Below are 18,837 nucleotides of genomic sequence, written 5' to 3'. Positions count from 1 at the left end.
GGGCCACCGGTCGGCAGCGCCGCCCGCCCCCCCGCGCGCCCCCATCGCCGGGCTTACCGGCGACACTTCGGCTTCTCCTCACTTCCGCCTCCTGCAGTCACTGGTCATGTGACAAGTGCCACATCACATGACACGCATCTCGGCACTGGAAGGGGGAACCATAGAGGCGGAGCCGCTGCAGCGGGGCCGCGGAGCGCGAGCGCCCCCTGCCGGGCTTAGTCTTGCGGGCCGCAGCCTTCCTCTGGGGGCGACTCTCTCCTCCTCCTCCTCCTCAGCAGCCGCAGCGGCAGCGCCCCTTGGAGAAGCGCCCACGCAACGCGGCCCTGGATCCCCCCCGCCCGCCCGCCCGCCTCCTGTGAGCGGCCGCCTAGAGATCCGCACTGCACTGCGCTGCAAGGGGGCCGCAAGAGGCGCCGTGCCGCGCTCGTTTCGGCCGCGAACGGGCGGCCAAGGCTCGCGGCCTTTCCTGCTCCCGCAGTGCGGGGCGGCTGAACTGGGGCGAGACCTCCCGGCGTGGCCCCGAATGCCCGGAAGCTGCCCTTCGAACCACGGCAGGGGCACTCTCCCGTTTAGGTCTTGAGGCCAGGCAGCGGCCGCAACTCCCAGCAGGCCTTTCTTCGCGGAGAGTCGGCGGCGCGCCCGGGACTACAACTCCCGGCGTGCCCCGCGCGAGAGGAAAGTGAGGCTGGGAAGATGGCTCCCGTGGAGCACGTCGTGGCCGATGCCGGCGCTTTCCTGCGAGGAGCCCCGCTCCAGGTACCTCCGCCTCGGCGGGGAGGCGCACTCTGTTCCCGCGCAGCCGCGGCCTCCGAGATTCCAGCTCCCAGCAGCCCTGGCCTGCGGGGGTGACGGGAGCGCTAGTCTGGCAGCATCGGGAGGCACGGCGCACCACCCCTCTCCAACTTGCCCCTAGCTGGTGCCTTCCAGATGTACTGGACGGCAGTTCCCATCATCCGGGGCCGTTGGCCGTGCTGGCTGGTGGGTGCTGGGAACTGCCGTTCGAGCCATCTCGAGAGCGGCCCCTCCCTCCTGGGGACCCCCTGGGGCTGTCGGCTGCTCCCTGGGATGCCCACGCGCCCCTTCCCAGAGTCCCCAGCGGGGAGGGGGATGCTGGGAAAGGGGGGAGCCTGCGGCTCTCCCCTGGCGTGCCCCCGCCATCCTCCCAGGCGCCCACATGTATCCTTCACTGGCAGGAGATCGGCCGGAACATCTATACGATCCGAGAGGTGGTGACTGAGATCCGGGACAAGGAGACCAGGCAGAGGCTGGCCGTACTCCCCTATCAGCTCCACTTCAAGCAGCCTTTCCCCGAATACGTGCGCCTGGGTGAGCCTCTCCTCTGTTTCAGGATAGTCTTGCTGCAGGGAAAGGGTGATTTTCTGCTCCTGAAAGTGCAGCGTCTCGGAATCTGGACACATGTCTAAAGCCATCTTTTATTTTGTAGTGACAGAATTTTCCAAGAAGACAGGCGACTACCCTAGTCTTTCCGCCACAGATATCCAAGTTCTGGCCTTGACGTACCAGCTGGAAGCGGAGCATGTTGGGGTGGCACACCTGAGGAAGGATCCCGAGCAAAAGGTCGGCCCGCGTATGTGAGGCGAGGCTTGGCCATCGGTCCCAGAGTGCCCGGCTTCGATTTCTTTACTGAAGTTGTACTCTGCCCGATAAGTCACATTTTCTTACAAAGTGGCGAGTTTTGGCCAGGCGTTGATGTCCCGCGGAAGCTAGGGGTACCTTCTCTGCTCAAGCAGAGAAGCTGCGTCTCGCCCGGCTTCTGCCCTGGCCTTCCCCGGCTGGGCACTTCAGGCTCACCAGCTGGCTGGACTAGGGACTCTGGCAGGCATGGGGGTGGGGGGTTAAGGAGGCATCGGCTGCAAGGACCTGCAGTCGCTGCCCCGTGAGTCTCCTGCCTCCGTTCATTCCCTCTTCCTTACCTGGGTCCCTGCAGGTGACACTCAACTCGACCACCCAGCACCCTGAGGCGATGGTGCGCATCGCTGGCTTCCACCTCCCTTCCAAGGTAACTTCCAGCCTTGGCCGCCGCAAACTCTGCCCCGTGTTTCGTGGCACGGAGGAAGACACACACAGGCAGCGCGCGCAGGGGAAGCATCCTTTCTCCTGGGGACCTGCCCATGCCCCCGCTTCTCTGGCTCAGAGGGGGTGAGGTGCTTCTTCCAAGGCCGCCGAGAGCCGGAGATGGCCCTGGAGATGCTGTGGCACAGCCGGTGGCCCGCAGCACCTCCCACTTGTGCCTGCCAAGGCCAGTGGCCAGGTGGCCTCTTCTGGAAGAAGCGGGGGTGGCCCACTCTGCCCTGGCTCGGGGGGAGGGCCCCACTGGGCATGCCGAAGGCCCCGCCCCTTTCCCAGCAGAGCTCCAGGGCAGGCTGGAAAAGCACCTTCTCCTCCCGCCGCCTGCAGAGCTGCTGCCCCGGGTGGTGCCGCCGGAGCAGAGCTGGCTGGGCCAGAGCCCCGGCGGCTGAAGCGCTCCTGCGTGTGTGTTGTGCCTTTTGCCGCAGGCCCAGCGCTCTGGAGGGGAGCAGTGCCCCTCAGCTGTGGACAGCAGAGGAAGCGGAGGTGCCGCAGGGCCAGAAGCCTCCGAGTTCAGCTCCTTCCTCTTCTGGAGGACCCCCCTGCCCAGCATCGAGGAGGATCTGCGGGGCCTGCTGGTGAGGGCCCCGCCGGACACGGGCAGCTGCTCCACGGAGCATGGCGCCGCCCTTCTCACAAGCCCAGGCAGGTCTGTGGGCCCGTCCCAAGCGCCTTGTCTTCTGCAGCAGGCGGATGCTGTCCAGGCCGAGCTGGAGCAGCCCGGCAGCCGGGAGAGCGACGAGGAGGCAGCCAGCACAGAGGAGGAGGAGGAGGAGGAGAAGGAGGGGTGGATCACGCCCAGCAACCTGAAGCAGGTCCAGCAGGAGCTGGGGCAGGGGGACGAGCCGGCTGGCGTGCAGGTCGGCTGCGTCACCACCGACTTCGCCATGCAGGCAAGTGGGGTGCCGGGAGCAGGCGGGCCCCAGAGAAGCAGGGCCACTGCGGGCGAGGGGAACCCGGCGGCTTTGAGGCCCGGCTGCAGGGTCTCTCTGAAGCAGGTGCAGGGGGCTGGGCCAGAGAGGGCTCTTGGTGACGGGGAGGGGGGTGTCCGCCCTTGCCTCAGAGGTGTGGGCCCCCACCCCCAGGGCTGGAGGAAGGGCCGGCCAGTCGCAGGAGGGGTGGCCGTGCGGAGCAGCTCGTCCTCGCCAGGGGGTGCCGAAGGCCTGCCCGCCCGCCCGCCAGCCCGCCCTCGGGTGCCGGGGCCCGCCCCTGACCGCTCTCGCCCTCCCGCTTCACAGAACGTTCTGCTGCAGATGGGGCTGCGTGTCCTGGCCGTGGACGGGCTGCGGATCCGGCAGGCCCGCAGCTATCTCCTGCGCTGCCACGGGTGCTTCAGGTGGGCCTTGGGCAGGTGGCGAGACCCCCCTGCGCGGGGACGGCAGCAGGCCCGGTCTGCGCGGGGACTGCCGGAGCCGCTCAGGCTGCCGGGACTCCCCCTGCCTCTCTGCTTTGCTCCAGGACGACCTCCGACATGAACCGCCTCTTCTGCCCCCACTGCGGGAACAAGACACTGAAGAAGATGGCGGTGACGGTGCAGGACGACGGGAGCCTCCAGCTGCACTTCTCCCGGAACCCAAAGGTCTTGAACCCACGAGGACTCCGGGTGAGTGGCGGCCACGCTCTGGGATCTCCAGCCAAGAAAGGGGCAGTGGGTTTTGACGACCAGCTTGCAAAAACCATCGGCCCAGGGCATGCCTGCTATGGAAAAGGCAACCTCCGCGCTAGCGGTTCCAGGAAAGGACACAGCAAGTCAAGCTGCCCCCATCCTGCCCTGCGCCCACCTGTGGTGTGACCGCACTCAGGATCCTGGCGCAGCTCCCACCCGTGTCCGAAAAAGGATGTTGTCGAGTGGGGAAGAGGCAGCTAAGACAAGGGCTGGAGAAACTCCCAGATGAGGAGAGGGTGGAATAGCTGGGCCTGTCCAATTCAAAGAAGAGGCAAGATAGGAGAGTACAGAACCCCGGTGTGGAGAGCCTGGCAATTGTTTTTCTCCATCTTCCGTCATCCTGAGACCGTGGGGCCACCCCATGAGGCTGAGGGGTGGGAGATTCAGGACCGCTCAGGGGAAGGACTTCTTCGCCAACGCAGAGCAGAGCAGGACTGTGGGAATCAGTGGCACACAGTGTGACAACGGCCATTTGTTTGGGAGCCTCTTCGGGGGCGGTGGCCGGGTGCCTGTGGGGGCCACGGGCCACCTGCAGCGTCGGGGCAGGGGGTCTGGGGCACGAGGGTGGGCGCGCCGTCGCATTCACATCCCGTGTGTGGCGGGCAGCTGGCCGGCTGCTCTGCCGACAGCACGCTGGGAAGATGGGGCCCGGCTTCCCCTGCCCGGCTCTCCTGACGCTCTTCCTCACGCCTCTCGGCAGCACCCGCTTCCTGCGCCTCAGGGGGGCAAGCACGCGAACAACCCCCACCTGACCGAGGACCAGCGCTTCCCCCAGCAGCGGCTCTCGCGCAAGGCCCGGCAGAAGACCGATGTCTTCCACCCGGATTACGTCGCGGGGCTGTCTCCCTTCGTGGAGAACGACATCTACAGCCGAGCCGCCAACCTCCGGATCCGGGACGCGGCGCTGGGCGCAGGCAGGAGGCGCCTGAATCCCAACACGGCCACCAAAAAGTTTGTGAAGAAGAGGTGAAGTGGGGAGGGGCAGCAGCCCTGCCACGCAGCCCCCGGGTGGCGAAAGGCCGGCCTCGCTTTCCAGCGGCCCCCGGGAAGGCTGGCCTTGCCGCCACAGAAGCCGCAGGCAGGCGGGACGTGGCTGGCCTCTCCGGAGGAGGCAGGAGGCTCGGAGCGCCTCCTAGACAATCGGCAGAGCAGCAGCGGTGTTCCTAATAAAGGGGGCTCTCTCCACTCCGTCTCGGGCCTCTGTAGGGTGGGGGAAACGTGGCTCTTGGGGCCCCCAGCTCAGCAGGGTGGCCGGGCCCGGTTTCCTGGCAGTCCCTGATTGTGGAGGGCAAGAGCAGATGCCTCGGCCCCTCCCTCTTTTTGTGCCGCTTTTGTGGGGGTGGGCAGCTACCTCACCATGTCGAGTTGCTGGTTGCAAGCTGTGGGCATTCAAACAACTGCAGGCGAATCTGCCGCCAGATCTGTGCTCAGCCCCCCAAATGCACCCCGTCGCCAATTAATTTTGGCACAGTCTCTTTGTTTTGCTCTAAACGCCAGCACTGGGAAAATGCCTCTGTGCCGCTCCGGATCTCGCTCCCACCGTTGCAACAGGAGCCGGCGGTATTTCTTCCTTGCTCAAGGTGGCAGGCACGAGCCGCCCCAGGGAAGGCCCGCCTTACTGGTCCTGCACCTGTTCCTCACTCCGCCACCCCGGAGGCCCAGCTGGGGCTGAGGCTTTGTGGTTCTCCTGCTTTCTCTCCCAGGCTGCAGCAAAGAGGGCAAACTCTGGCTCCACCCTGCTCTGTAACTTTACCTGCTCCTCTGACAAAGAGCCGGTTGCATGTCAGAGCACAGTTGGAAGGGAAACACAACAGCACAGTGAAGTTATGCGATTGCCAGAGGCAACTGACTGGTGGAGCTTGCTTGGCTGGTATTTGCAGTGCAAAGCGCCCCCCCAGCACTTAGCAAGCCCCTCGCAGGATGGAAGCTGTTTCCATCCTGTTTCTGCCAGGAGGGTCACTCCCTCCTTCCAGCATGAATCACATTTGGGCATGTACAGTTAAAATAGGTGTGTGGCAGCTATTTTGAGCACGGGCTACAAATTTTTTTATCACCTCTAGATAAGGAAATACACATCAAAGGGACAAAGTCCGTTCCTGGGCGTTCTTCTTTTGAACTGGCCATGCGAATGCTGGCGCTCCCCCAAATGTGGCCGAGGGGCTCGGAGCTGCCCCGGCTGCTGGCTTCCATGTGCCGGCAGCGGAAAGCACCGCCTCTCCCGGACACGCTCCGCTCCTCGGCTCCCAAGAGGATTCTGCGGATGCTTCTGCAGAGGGGGCGCCCGGCTTGCTGCGTGTGGCGCAGGGTAGAGCGTCTGGACTACCGGCTGCCCTCCTCACCAGGGCTCTGGTCGCCACGGAGTCGCCATCACGCCTTCCGAGTCCAGCCTGTAAAGCAAACACAAGACGACACACACCTCCTGCAATAGCCAGCAAAGGCTGGGGACGCCATGCAGGCCTTCTGGCGCACTATTCGTTGTCATGCGATGTCGTATCGGCTGCAGGGGACTAATGTGTGGGCTTCCTGGCTGCTCCTGTAAGATGGCTGGCCGGCCAGCAAAGCCACAGGGACCCCTGCTGGGATCACACAGGACGCTGGAGCTTAATTGGCAAGCTCTCCTCCTTGTTTACGACCGGAGTAAGAAAGGCGTTAACAGTGGGGCTCTGGGGACCCTCGCGTGCCTGGATACCACCTGTTGCTGCCGGTGCCTCCCAGTGGAGCAGCCGTCCCTTTCGGAGATCTAGCCAAAGGGTTCTGGCTGTGTCTCTTGGCTTTTCCCCATTCCTGGGGCAAAAGGAGCAGGATTTTCCCGATTGCCCTCCCCTCCAACGTTGCGCAAGAGCTTTTTTTCTGCAAAGCACAAGCACTGCAGCCCCCTCATTCGAGTGCTGTGAAAAAACGGAGGTGGGACAGAGGAAAGACCAGCCAGGCTTTGGTCAAGCTGCGTCTCTGGGGCCGGCCTGCTCGCCTTCCGTTCCAAGGAAGGGGGCACTGAAAGCAAGAGGGGCTGTTAAGGTGCCTGCATCTTCAGGCGAGGGAGCTGGTGGGCCAAGCGAGGCAGCAAGGCCCCCCCGGGCCCGGCGGCAGGAGCCCTCCCTGCCTTGCGCTCAGCAGGCCCACAGCTCAAGCCTCCCGGGAGCAGAATGAGCGAGCCTCGGGGAGACGCGGCTGGACCCGAACTCGCCGCACGATCGACCTCGGTGCCCCACGCGGCCTGCCTTGGGCGCGCCTGAGGCCGGGCCGCCACCGGCTACGCCACCCCCGCGCGGATCCACAGCCAGCACTGCTGCGCGACCGGCCAAGGCGCTGCCCGCTGTGCCCACCTGCGCCAGCCGCCGCGTGCGATCCTGCTCCGGAAAGGGGCACGCAGAGGGCGCCCCGCCGGCTCTGGCCGGTGCGCGGCGGCGAGGGCGCACGGGGGGGGCGCCGTCCGGCTCGGGCCCGGGGCGCGGGCGAGGCGGGGCCATGCGGAGGCCCCCAGGGGGCCGGCCAACCCAAGCGGCCTCCCGCGGAGCTGCGGGCGGAACCCCGGCACGGAGCGGGCCGGCCCTCCGCGCCCCGCCGCCCAGGGAGCCCGCCCCCGCCGAGCCCTATAAGAGGCGCGGCGGCCGCCGGCGCGCATCGCTTCCCGACAAGCGTCTCCATGGCTGGTAAGGCTCCGGGGCGAAGGGGGCGCGCGGGCTGGGGGCGCGGGCGGCGGGCGGGAGGGAGGGAAAGAGGGAGGGAGGACGCGCCCCCGGCCGGTGCGGGGCGCCCCCCGCAGCCGCTGCGCTCGTCCCGGGCGCGTTGGGCTCGGCGCGGGGCGCGCCCTGCTTGCGGGCTCTGGGGGGGGGGGGCGCCGGTGCAGCCCGCCTCGCCTCGCCTCGCCTCGCCTCGCTCGCCCCCGCAGGAAGGAACGCGCTGATCGTGCTGGCTCACCCCGAGCGGGCCTCCTTCAACCACGCCATGAAGGCGGCGGCCGCGGAGGCGCTGCAGAAGGCCGGCTGGGTGGTCGCCGTCTCCGACCTCTACGCCATGAAATTCAACCCGGTGCTTTCCCGGCAGGATATCACCGGTATGCCCCCCCGCCCCCGCTGCCCGGGATGAATCGTTCCCCGCCCCGCCCCGCCCCCCGCCACTCACCTGCCTCCTCCTCCTCCTCTTCCTCGCTCAGGCAGCCCGAAGGACTCGCAGAACTTCAACTACTCCGCCGAGGCGGGGCTGGCCTGGAAGGAAGGCCGCCTGAGCAGCGACATCGTGGAGGAGCAGGACAAGCTGAAGGCTGCGGATCTTGTCATCTTCCAGGTGCCTTCTGGGCGGGGGTCCTCCGAGGAGAGCTGCCAGCGCGCCTGGACTTCCCGGCTGCCTGCTCAGGCCCGGCTGCCCTCAGAGGCCCCGCTGCATTGTGGACTGTGTTGTTTTCCAAGACTGACCCACGTTTTGCAGTAGCGGAAAGGTGCATTTCACCTGAGCTGCCTCCTCCGGCTGCCGCTGGGCCCGGGCGCTCGTGGGGAGAGGGCGGGCAGGCGGCAGGGGCCCGGCCAGGGCGTGCGGCTTGCTCAGGGCACCCCCCTGCCGAGAGGCACCCACATGTCCCTCTCTTGCTCCAGTTCCCCATCCAGTGGTGTGGCCTGCCCGCCATCCTGAAAGGCTGGTTCGACCGGATCCTCACAGGCGGCTTTGCCTATTCTTACAGTGCCATGCATGACCAGGGACCGTTCCAGGCAAGTCTGCTGGGGCAGCGGCGGGGGGAGACGGCAGCTCACCGCTTCAGGGATGGTGCCTGCCGAGTAGCAGGGTCTCCTCCATCCGCCCCCATCCCACCCCGCTGCACTGAGGGCTGCTGGCCAGCTCCGGCTGCTTTCTCCACACGGGCTGGGGCATGGCTGGAGCTGCAGTCCAGGTGAGGGTGTGGCCACAGAGGGGGTTCTGTGCAGACCCCTGACCTCAGCACCACGGGCCAGCAGCTGCCCTTTGTCCAAAGAGCAGGAAAAGCAGCCTGAAGAGCAGCTCCCGGGAGGCTGGCGGTTGGGCCCCTGCAGCCTGATCATCCTGCCAGTCCGCTCTCTGTGCCTTCCCACTCCTCTGCCATGGCACGGGGCATGACAGAGATTTGGCTCCCCCTAGAAAAAGAAGGCCGTGCTCTCCTTCACCACTGGTGGAACGGGCTCCATGTACACCCCTGAAGGCATCCAGGGAGACATCAACATCATTCTGTGGCCAATACAGGTGAGGCACCGGCAGCCGGGACCCACACCTTGGTAGCAGCTCAGGTTTATGTCCCTGGCGTACCCTGCAGCCTTGCTCCCCCCACATCGTTTCTGAATACACCCAGTAGGGGACTTTAGATTTTGCATCCAGATAATCAGGTGGCGAAACGACCTGGTGTTTCTTCAAAGGCTGGAGTGGGTCTTTTGCAGCTCTGTAGGCAAGAGTCCCGTTCTAAAAACCAGGGTAACATTTCTGTGCCGATACTGAAGGGACCAGTCTGGAAGTGGTCGTGGCTACAGAAATGCATCCTGGGGCTGCTCAGCAACTCTGAGTTTTGTATTCCTCCCATGCAAGACGGACAGGCACTGACTATGTTTTGCATCTGTTCTCGCCCTCCCAGAGCGGCACTCTCCATTTCTGTGGCTTCCAAGTCTTAGAGCCCCAGATTGCGTTCAGTGTGGCCCACACGCCAGCGGACGTCCGCTCCCAAATCCTGGAGGGATGGAAGAAGAGGCTGGCAACCATCTGGGAGGAGAAGCCACTCAGCTTTGTCCCGGCCAGTCACTTTGAGCTGAGCTTTGCTGGGGGCTTCGTGCTGAAGGAAGAGGTCAAGAAGCAGCAGGAAGATCAGAAATACGGGCTGGCGACTGGTCAGCATCTGGGCAAGCCTCTCCCACCTGATAATCAGGTCAAAGCCCAGTAAAAATAGCTCCCCCTGCTGTCCTCATCTTCTGAGAGAGAAGTTGGTGGCACAGAATCCTCATTTCCCCCCTTCTTGGACGAGTCAAGAGGCACAGTGGCTCTCCCTCCCTCCCAGTAGTGCAGGGACAGCCCACGTGTGACCCTCTTTCTGGGGGGCAGCTCCCATCAGCCGAGCCAGCACAGTGGGCGGCAAGAACCGCATTGTCTGGAAGGCCAGCTCGCCTCCTGCACGTGGCGTCTTTCCTGCTCCGAGTCTCGTAGGGCCTCGTATTTGCCACTGCAGCCTCTCTCCGGCTGCCCCCTTGAGCACCCCAGGGCCCTCCCTCGTTCCGAGTGCAGGAAGCCGTTGTCTCTCTGGAGGCCGTACCGCAGCGCTGCTTCCACAAGAGTAGGGCATTAACACGACAACAGTGGCAACTGAAACACCCAGGTGTCCTCTGGGAGACACCCGTCCCCGTGGTGGAAGTCCCCTGCTCTAGCACTGGGAGACAAACATCTTTCTGAAGGCAGCCCGTGTTCCAGCTGCCGGCATAGTTGATTTCCCCACATTTGTTGAAGGTGAAATAGACGCACGATCGAAGGCGTCTGCATGGCACGTGCTGGTGCGAGAGGCCGTGGTAGGGCCTGCCGTGCATGGGCAATTCGCCCACAGCCAGAAGAGCACCTTGCTCGCGCTCCGTGACCTCCCAGGGAACCTCCCCGGCCTGGCATCCCCGCCGTGGACCGACTGGGCTGCCTTTGGCCACGCTGGCTGGGGGGACGGGAAGCCCGGCCCCTTGGGCGGCCCCGTCCTGCAGGAGCTGAAGCCCCCCGCAGGGCTCTTGTGCTGAGAGGCCGCTCCGCAGGATGGGCCCGGTATCGCCATGCCGTTCCTTTCATGACTGATCCCCGCCGTTTGAACCTTCTGAAGGGAACAGTAAGACCCTCGCTGGATTTCTGAAAAAGGAAGGGCTAACCCTTCTACTCGGGTTCTTGGACCACCACCAGGAACGCCTCCCCCTTTTTACAGGCCTCTCCATGCACCTGGCAGGCTTCAGTCTGAATAAAAAGGCCTTTTACCGCCCGGGGCTGCTGGCTTCATTTCGCAAGCACCATTAGGATCGACACCGTGCGCCGGCACTTCCAAAGGGGGGGATCCCATGTGCCCGCATGGCTCACAGGGCGGGGAGGCCCACCTGTGTCTGCGTGGCGGGCGAGGGGGCTGGCCCGATCCCACACCTCTGCCAGACTTGACTAGCCAAATGGTACAAGCGAGATGCTGGGAGAGCCAGACGCAGGGCGTCGTTACGTGCGGTGCAGGCGCTTCCTCGTTCGCGTCAGTCAAAGGAAGAGAGATTTGGGACAGAACTAGTTTGCCACCCACAGGAAAGGGTACAGCAGACTCGTCCCAGGCAGGCAGGACCCCGGTGCAACCACATGGCACAGGCCGCTGGCACTGTCCAGCAGCGTGTGATCCACCGGCGGAGCTCCTGAGCTGCCAGAGGCGCCTGCTGGAATGCCCACAGGCTCGTCCACCAAGTGCCTTTTGAGGGTCGCTCACCTAAGCCCCAAGCGGCTGGACCCCCTGCTTTGGACGGAGAATGTGTGTGGGCACGCGCCACCAGAAGCAGGGCCAAAATGAACGCAACGCGCTGCTCTGGTCGACCCCCATCCTGCCGGGGCCACAACCATAACAGGAAGGAGCACTGAACTGTTGTAAGGAACTACGCCAGCGACCACGGTGGGGCTTGGATGTGGCACAGAGGGCGGGCGTGTGGGGCTGGCCTTTTGCACTCCTCTTCAGTGCCGCTGCATCAGTCCAGATTCCCGCCCCCCCCCCCAACGCCCCGGCTGGCTCTTGCCTTGCGTTCAAGAGGGTCCCTCAAGACTCGGCGCGGCCTCCTGAGGTGTGCAGGGCACCTTCTCCCTGCGATGTTGGGAAGAACAGGGCACGCACAGTTAGACACCGCAAAATGAAAACTTTCCAAGTTTTATTCTTGACTGCAGCTGTGTACAGAAATATAGTTGCCAGTATACAAATGTCCCAATAGAAGCAAAATATCTCTTTTTAATATTCAACGAGTTATCACAGAATAGCTAAAAACAAATGCAAATGAGGTCCCCAGCCCCCCTCCCCCTTAGAATAAACTGCAAATGGGGATCAGTGCTCTGAGAAACCCACCTGCACAAGCCGGGGCACATGACGCACAAGGGGCCGTCGGAGTCTACATTCACATTGCAGGGCAGCGGGGGGGCTGGTCGGCGGCTGGTCGGTCTGGCGGCTGCTAGGGGCCAACGCGGCTGGGATGCTCCGAAAGCCCTGCCAGGAGGGCCGGAGAAGGCGGAGCGCTCCGATCTCAGACTCACTCCTGAGCCAAAATGGAGCTCTGGGGAAAACCTCCCGAGAGCGGATCACGCAGGCCGGGGCAGGGAGAGGGTGAGAGAATTCCAGCAGGGCCTGGACCAGGCAGAGGATCCGGGCCCTGCTGTGCTGCCGGCATTCACGCACAGCTTCCCCAAGGGGCTTCTTTATTCAAGGGGGGCCCTGCGCCAAGCCCCCCCCTCGCACATGGGCCTGGCCGAGGAACCCGGGCCCAGCTGGCCACCACGCTCCCCATGACAGGCTCGAGGATGCGAGCAGTGCTTCTGCGCAGCCTGAAGGCCCCCTTGGTGGTGGTGGCGGCACCCGCCGCAGAGCCGAGGAAGGAGCAAGGCAGGCTGGCCAGCCGGCCGGCGGGCAGGGCAGGGCAGGGCAGGGCAGGGCAGACGCGGCAGGCCTGCTGGGCGCTGCTCTGGCGCAGGGTGCCTCGGGCTTCTGGCGAGCTCGCTCAGGAGGGGCCGAAGAGCCCCTCAGCTGTGCTCACGACAGCGAGAGGGAAGGAGGAGCTGCTCAGGTGCCATTTCCTCTTGCCCCATCGGAGCTTTTACAGTTCCACAAAGATCATTTCCCAGCACAGCTCTGTCCAGCGGACGTGATGGTGGGGCCCAGGTCCCTGGGGAGGCGGTCACCCATCTGAGATGCCTGGAAGAAAACCTCTCTTGAAATGACCCTTCCTGAGCAGCCAGACAAGATGTCCTGGACCGCCGTGGTGGGAGCGAGGGCAGGGAAGAGGCACGGTGCTCCGGCCAGGGCAAAGCTCCCCCACAACAAGGCTACCTTTGCAGCCTCTGCCCCACAGCCCCCCACCTCGTGGGAAGCTGCGAGAAGGACGCAGTGCCAGACCGCCCCAGCCGCTGAGCAGGCCCTTGGTTTCAAAGACAAAATACCTTTTGTAACCAAATCACATACTCAAAATGTTGTACATTTAAATATTGACCTAACATGGACCAAAAAAGAAAAGGGGAGAAACAATCAGAGGCACGAGCGCCACCGCTTCCCACAAAGCCGCAGAGCCCCTCTTGCGAAGGGACGGCGACTGCCTGTGTTCGAGAGGGTGGCCGGGCGGAACCAGGTGGAAAACCCGGTTCGGCGGAGGATTGGTCCCTGGTGGCTCGGCAGAGTCCGTCAAGGACAGTCCTGCTACAAGACACGGCAGCGCACGGGCCCACCCGCCCCTCCTCGGCCCCGTCCAGGCGACTTGGGCCAGGGCCGAGTGCCTCTCCCAGGAGCCGGCCACGTGCCCTGCACGGGTGCAGGCTGCCCCAAAGCGGAAGCGGAAGCCAAAGCCCCGGCCTGGCCCATGCCTCCTCCATCTCCCCGCTCGTGAGAGGCGCGCGCTGTTGCTCGTCCTCCACACCCTCTCGGCAAATACGAAAACCGCAGGAGGCGCGCGCTCAGCTCAGCGTGGGGCTGCTGCCAGTAGGAAAGAGGGAAATTAGGTTCCAATGGTGCATCTGTAGTGTTGCTATAAATTACGAGCGAGCCATCACGCACGAGACATCACCCAGGAGCCAAGCCGAACGGCGCGTGTTGCATGGGACTGCGGCCCCCGAGCGGCTGCCCGAGGGCTTCCTCCGTGAGGCCGCGCTGCCGAGCGAGCCGTGTCGCCGGCAGAGAAGCTGCTTTCCTCACAGCCAGTCAGTACGAGCACAGCCGGATGGAATGGCCGGAGATGGGCAGGTTATGCAGACCGCAAAGTGCTTAAATACTTGGTATAGACGTAACACTGCCCCCCTCCCCCCAGTTACTAGACACCATGTTGTGGGAGAACAGACAACAGACTCACACATTTGCCACAAAAATCTGCGGCAAAATGAATATATGTGTGTGAATAGGTATATATATATATTTATATATATATATATATATATATATATATTATATTTATGCCAATGTACTCACTCAGTACAAATAGCAAAATAGTTTATCATTTCCTAAATACAAAATAGAGCTTTCCAAAAAAATGAAACACACATTAGATATAAACCATCCAAAACTTGAACGATTGAAAGCTGTATTCAAAATTAAATGACCTAGAGCAGGTCTCTTTCTGAAAAGTTCCCTTCATATCGGCAAAATAGCCTGTACTACTGAAAACGTAACTCAAGCGTCTCGAGGAGAGACGGACAGACAGAACAAACTACTGACTGCGAACATCAGAGATGGACTGGCATTTAACAAGACAACAATGAGAACAGAAAAACAGGCACGACTATGTAGCTCAAGGTGACAAACACAAGTTAGAAAAAACACGCGGGGGGGGGCTATTAAACCATGGACGAATGAAATTCTTCTCTACACGAGACAAAAAGAACACCAACTTGTACTAAAAACACGATTCCCAGGGCCAGTGAGAGCCACACGCAGAAACTGGTGGGCGGCAGACACCGCTCGCCGCGCTGGACACGCGGAGGGGAACGAGCCCGGGGCGGGGGGCTGCGGCGAGCGCTTCTCCCTGGCGCTGGGGCGGGAGGATGCCGCCTTTCCTCCTGCACGCCGGGCACGCCGGCCGGCGAGAGGGCTGCGGCCAGCAGAGGAGGGACCGAGGGGCTGCACGGGAGCTGCTCCGGGGGCCCACAGGGAGCTGCCGCCCCCCACCCCCCGCTCCCATCAGGGCGTGCACGTGAGACTTTGCACCGGCACCGATTAGAAAAGGGGCTGGGAAGCTTTGGGACACTCCCGGACCAACGCTGCACCGTGCCTCCAGCAGCCAGCCACAGGCCTTCTGCCTCCGGAAGGCAAGCTGAGGGTTCTACATGTGGAAGAATACAGACGGTGACTGAAAGGGAGGGAGACTCAGCATTCGGGCAGGACCTGGAGGGCGTCCGCTCCTGAACCCCCTTCGGAAAGGAAGAGTGTGGCAGAGGAAGCCCCCTCCTTGAGCAGCTGTGCGCAGCCCCCGCAGGCTGTGCCGCACAGCCGTGGCCAACGCTCTGCCCGCCAGCTGTACATGCCGCCCTCAACCCAGGTGTGAGTTCACAGTTTGCTCCACTCTGCACCAAAGCCACTTCCGCTCGGCACGGGGCCCAACACACAATGGCACAGCCACCGCTCGGCAACGGCGGCCCCGAGCACCGGCCTGCAGCGCGGCGCTCGCCGCCAGAGACGGAACCCACGCGCCACTTCGAGCAACGTGGAAACCGGCTCTGCATTCAGATGCGATTCAAGGATGACATCGGACACCAATGGACCAAACTGTTTCACGAGAGACTCCCGTATGTTTCGGAACCCAGCTAAAGGCTGTGAAGGCCAAGAAAAAAGGAGGGCTGGCGGGGAGAAGAGACAGCTCCATTTTCTATTTTTGCCTGGCTGCAACGATAACCAAGCATCCCCGCCCCCCCCCAACAGCAGGAATAGTGAGACGGGGGTCACGGCCAGGCCAGGCCAAGACAAAGCACAGCTCTTCTGCTGCTCCGCTCCAAGGGGTCTTCCACTGATGCTGTCACTCGGCGGCTGTTTCCCAGGCTTGGTGTAGGCAAAGGCAGTGTCTTTTCTTGTGTTCAGGTCGTTGTTTGACCGAGGAAATTTATCTTCAAACACCCTCCAATCTAGAGTCACAAGAGCTAAAGGAATCTTGAAAAATTGCTTGTCCATCACAGGCAATTCTGTTTAGAATTCTGATGTCACAAACAAAAGGAGAGAAAACAAAAAGCCCAAGTTAAGTGTAACGGAGAGACTCCCAGCCTTGCTTAAGCCCTCCAGCTCAGCCACAGCCAACGACCGGGTCGCTCCCTCTGCGCCGAAGCTGACAAGGACTTTGTGCTGTCAGGTCCCTGAAGGGACTTCGAGTGGGAAGACCGAATGCAGGTTCAGCCGGGGGGGGGGGGGGCACCGCACCATTCCTGGCTCAGCAGAGCCTTGTCGCTGCAATCCACGCACTGCTACTCTCATGATACAAGCACTTTACTAAGCTCTACGGATGGCCGTCCTCACGCCTGGCCTGGGATCTGGGGCTGGGGCAGAATCCAGCCGGCGGCAGGATCCTCAGCAGAGCACCTTGATACAAACATTTGTTCCGCTGCTAAAGGAACTGCACAGGCTGGCTCCTGCCTCATAAGCCACGCTCCAGGTTTGGCTGAGGAGGAACAAAACTCGGAGAGAGGTGGAGCTGTTCCCCCTTAGATACGCCCAGTCAGCTCCTGAGAACTTCTGAGGAGAGCTTGCCAGTCGCTCCAGGCTAGCAGCAGCCACGTAACAGAGCAAACATGGCAGATAACCTGCTTTCACATCTGCTCGCTTTTCACAATTTATTCTGGCCAGAAAGTACAGTATAAATTCATATATAAGGATGTATGCAGTTAGACCCTGTCTTCCCCCCAGCCTGAGTACGCCGCCCAACGCTGCCCTGCCCAGGAAGTGGCTTGCCCTGGGCGACGCTTCAGAGCTGCTCTTTTCAACTCAAGGCGGGTTGCAAGGCCCAGAAGCCCCAGTGATTTCTGAGCAGCAGCACAGCGGCTTCAGCAACACCGCTCAAAAGGCCCCACCACACATGCGTTGCTCGCCAACAGGTAAGAACTGATGAAGCATCTGCCCGGAACTCTCATCAGCTCCCAAGACAGGCACGAGCAACACGGAGGCTTCTATGCGCTCCGTGACCTGCCCGAACGGGAAGAGAGGGGCCCCGGGGCCTGGCTGGCGAGCAGGGGCGGGGCCCCAACATCCAGCTCACCTGGCCAGCTAGAAGGAGCCCGCCATGTTATTGTTCCCCTGATTCTGTAGCGACACCAGCAGGTCGTCCATCTTTTTCATATTCTGATTGGTGCTCATGGGAGAAGACAGCCGAGGGCTCTCTGACATCTGCTGCGAAAGGAGGGTTGTGACGGATGGCTGTGCTTCCCCCTGCGGCTGGCTTATGCTGATCATCTGGTCGGACATTGAGCCTGGTCCAGACGCTAAGAGCTGGCCGCAGCCTGTGGAGGGAGGAGATGCATCTAAGGACCACATGCCGTTTCAGGGGCTCCTTTGGAAAGGCTCAGGCAGCCCAAGCAGGACTGAAAAGCTTTGCCTGCGCAACACACAGGGCTCATCACGGGGCGCTCGACCCATGACGAGCCACATGTCACGGAGCACTGTCACTATGCAAGTTCCAACCGGGTGAATGGGGGGAGCTGCTGTGCCACGTAACCCCAGTCATTGTGGGTCGCTGGAGAGTGAAGCAGCCCTTGCACAACCCTACAGACCACGGGTTATGAGGGGGCTGTTTAACCCCCACACTGCCCGCAGCAGCTAGGTGCACATCCCACAACTGCCTGATTGGGGGCTACACATTCAAAATGCCGCCCAACACACGCGGTGCCTCACTGGGGGTTATGCAAGCCCCAGTGAGCACGGCACTTTGCATGAGCTGGCGCTGAGGCAGGGGTGTGTGAAGAATCTGTTTTGGGGGCGGGAATCCGCTGGATTCCCTATTTATTTATTTATTTATTTATTTATTATTTATTTATTTATTTATTTAGCGTTTTTGTATGCGGTCCCATCGCATATAGCCTCGGGACGGCTCGCATAAATAAACAAACATAATACAAAATACAATTAAAATCAGGAAAATCCGGAAACACCCTGGCTGCACAATTAAAACCTATAGGTATTAAACGTTGTTAAAATATTTTTTAAATAAAAAGATCTTAGCCTGGCGCCAAAAAACAAATAATGGCAGTGCCAGGCGGACCTCCCTGGGGAGCACATTCCACAGATGGGGCGCCACCGCAGAGAAGGCCCTCCTCCGGGTACTTCGCCTCCTGATGTTCCCTAAGCTTGGTTCTCTGGCCTTCGGTCGGCCTTGTCACAGCCCGAGACAGAGTTCCTGGCAAATGTGCCTGGTGACCAGGAGATTCCCGTCAGGAATTGAGGCCCACATGCTGCGCAACAGCTTCCCTCTTCCGCACCACCTACAGTGGCCTCTGCGCTGTGGCATGTGAAGGGGAAAGTGGCTGCTGGTTGCACCACCTTTGTTCTGCAAGCGTTTCTGGACTTCCTCTCAGCTCGGCTCGCTTCTAAGAACCGGGCTGGGCAAGCAGGAAGGCCAGAGGGGTGGCTTCTGCCGAGTTTCAGCCAAGCCCTTGTCTACAGGGACCACTTCCCGTTCACGTGCCCCGGTCCCTGCAGTGCAAAGCAGACTTTCCCCACCTGGGGCCCTCCAGACATGTGTTGGGACACACTCCGACGTGACAAGCCGCTCGGCCTGCTTGCCATTGCCTAATCGTACGTAAAGCCCGGAGCACAGATCTCGCCGCTCTTGCTTAAAGATGCCTTCCCACCACATCCTCTATCCAAGTATGCGCTACAAAAGCATGCAGCAGTCTTCTGCAGCTGTGCCGCAGTTATGGGGCACCTCATCCCCAGAGAGACCACGAAGCCCTAATGAGAAATGCTCGAGACCGATCAGCTTGGTCCAGAATGCAAAAGCAACCTGGGCTTAGGTGCTTCGGTTTAAGCACTTTTTATACACTATCAAGCACCCGTTTTAACACGAACGCCAGAGGCGACGCAAAGCAGCCACTCTAACTGCATGTGTGGTGCTGAGGGACTCTTGCTTTCTGGTGGGAGTTTGTAGGCCTCTGTTTCTTCCTCTTCCACCCTGGAGCAAGACTTTGCAGCTTGAGTTGATTATTTCGTGCCCTACACTCTGGAATCGGCGAGAAGAGATCTCAGCCTTCCTCTTTGTGGCAGCCCTTGAGGTACTTCTAGAGGGGTATCATGGCCAGGGCGACTTCTTTTCTTTTATAACTTTTCTAACTTCTTTTATATCGTTTATATTTTTTATTTATTTTATATTATTAATTTTAATTTTATATTGTTATTTTTGTATTGTATTGTATTGTGTTGTGTTGTA

At 61.5% G+C, this 18,837-nt stretch overlaps 3 protein-coding genes across 11 annotated transcripts in view; 2 read left to right on the top strand and 1 right to left on the bottom strand.

Annotated features, from left to right (window-relative positions):
- Positions 1-681: 681 nt before the first annotated feature.
- On the top strand, positions 682-4,939 carry NOB1 (NIN1 (RPN12) binding protein 1 homolog). Of its 4 annotated transcripts, XM_044428015.1 has the most exons (9): positions 682-756; positions 1,194-1,326; positions 1,445-1,578; positions 1,949-2,020; positions 2,517-2,666; positions 2,775-2,981; positions 3,327-3,424; positions 3,547-3,691; positions 4,455-4,939. In XM_044428015.1, the coding sequence occupies exons 1-9, from the start codon at positions 694-696 to the stop codon at positions 4,722-4,724; spliced, it is 1,272 nt and encodes a 423-aa protein (XP_044283950.1). In that variant the 5' UTR covers positions 682-693; the 3' UTR covers positions 4,725-4,939. The 4 variants fall into 4 exon arrangements, with proteins under 4 accessions (XP_044283950.1, XP_044283949.1, XP_044283948.1 ...); XM_044428014.1 differs by lacking the exon at positions 3,327-3,424 and having other exon boundaries at positions 2,778-2,981; XM_044428013.1 differs by lacking the exon at positions 3,327-3,424.
- A 2,413-nt stretch (positions 4,940-7,352) lies between these two features.
- On the top strand, positions 7,353-10,713 carry NQO1 (NAD(P)H quinone dehydrogenase 1). The gene is made up of 6 exons (XM_044427753.1): positions 7,353-7,404; positions 7,644-7,808; positions 7,908-8,038; positions 8,344-8,457; positions 8,861-8,962; positions 9,345-10,713. The coding sequence occupies exons 1-6, from the start codon at positions 7,398-7,400 to the stop codon at positions 9,645-9,647; spliced, it is 822 nt and encodes a 273-aa protein (XP_044283688.1). The 5' UTR covers positions 7,353-7,397; the 3' UTR covers positions 9,648-10,713.
- An 886-nt stretch (positions 10,714-11,599) lies between these two features.
- The window catches only part of NFAT5 (nuclear factor of activated T cells 5), a 50,484-nt gene continuing 43,246 nt past the window's right edge, over positions 11,600-18,837 (bottom strand). For all 6 annotated transcript variants that reach the window (XM_044427596.1, XM_044427600.1, XM_044427601.1 and 3 more), the window contains 2 exons: positions 16,675-16,915; positions 11,600-15,622 (listed from right to left, as the gene is read on the bottom strand). In XM_044427596.1, the coding sequence (XP_044283531.1) occupies positions 16,683-16,915 (233 nt within the window). In that variant the 3' untranslated portion in view covers positions 11,600-15,622; positions 16,675-16,682. The remainder of the gene's footprint in view (positions 15,623-16,674; positions 16,916-18,837) is intronic.

This window comes from Varanus komodoensis, unplaced genomic scaffold, assembly GCF_004798865.1.
Source record: "Varanus komodoensis strain SLA01 unplaced genomic scaffold, ASM479886v1 scaffold19, whole genome shotgun sequence".
NCBI classification, from domain to species: domain Eukaryota; kingdom Metazoa; phylum Chordata; class Lepidosauria; order Squamata; family Varanidae; genus Varanus; species Varanus komodoensis.
The sequence above is the reverse complement of the archived record's forward strand: the minus strand, read 5'-3'. Positions and strand labels throughout refer to the sequence as shown.

What these genes read in the sequence shown, in the direction of transcription:
- NOB1 (XM_044428013.1), top strand. Translation starts at nt 694, where the DNA reads ATGGCTCCCGTGGAGCACGTCGTGGCCGATGCCGGCGCTTTCCTGCGA. An exon ending in TGCGAGGAGCCCCGCTCCAG is followed by an intron (nt 757 to 1,193) that starts GTACCTCCGCCT and finishes CTTCACTGGCAG; the next exon opens with GAGATCGGCCGGAACATCTA. An exon ending in GCTTCCACCTCCCTTCCAAG is followed by an intron (nt 2,021 to 2,516) that starts GTAACTTCCAGC and finishes CTTTTGCCGCAG; the next exon opens with GCCCAGCGCTCTGGAGGGGA.
- NQO1 (XM_044427753.1), top strand. An exon ending in TTCCCGGCAGGATATCACCG is followed by an intron (nt 7,809 to 7,907) that starts GTATGCCCCCCC and finishes TTCCTCGCTCAG; the next exon opens with GCAGCCCGAAGGACTCGCAG. An exon ending in CGGATCTTGTCATCTTCCAG is followed by an intron (nt 8,039 to 8,343) that starts GTGCCTTCTGGG and finishes CTCTTGCTCCAG; the next exon opens with TTCCCCATCCAGTGGTGTGG.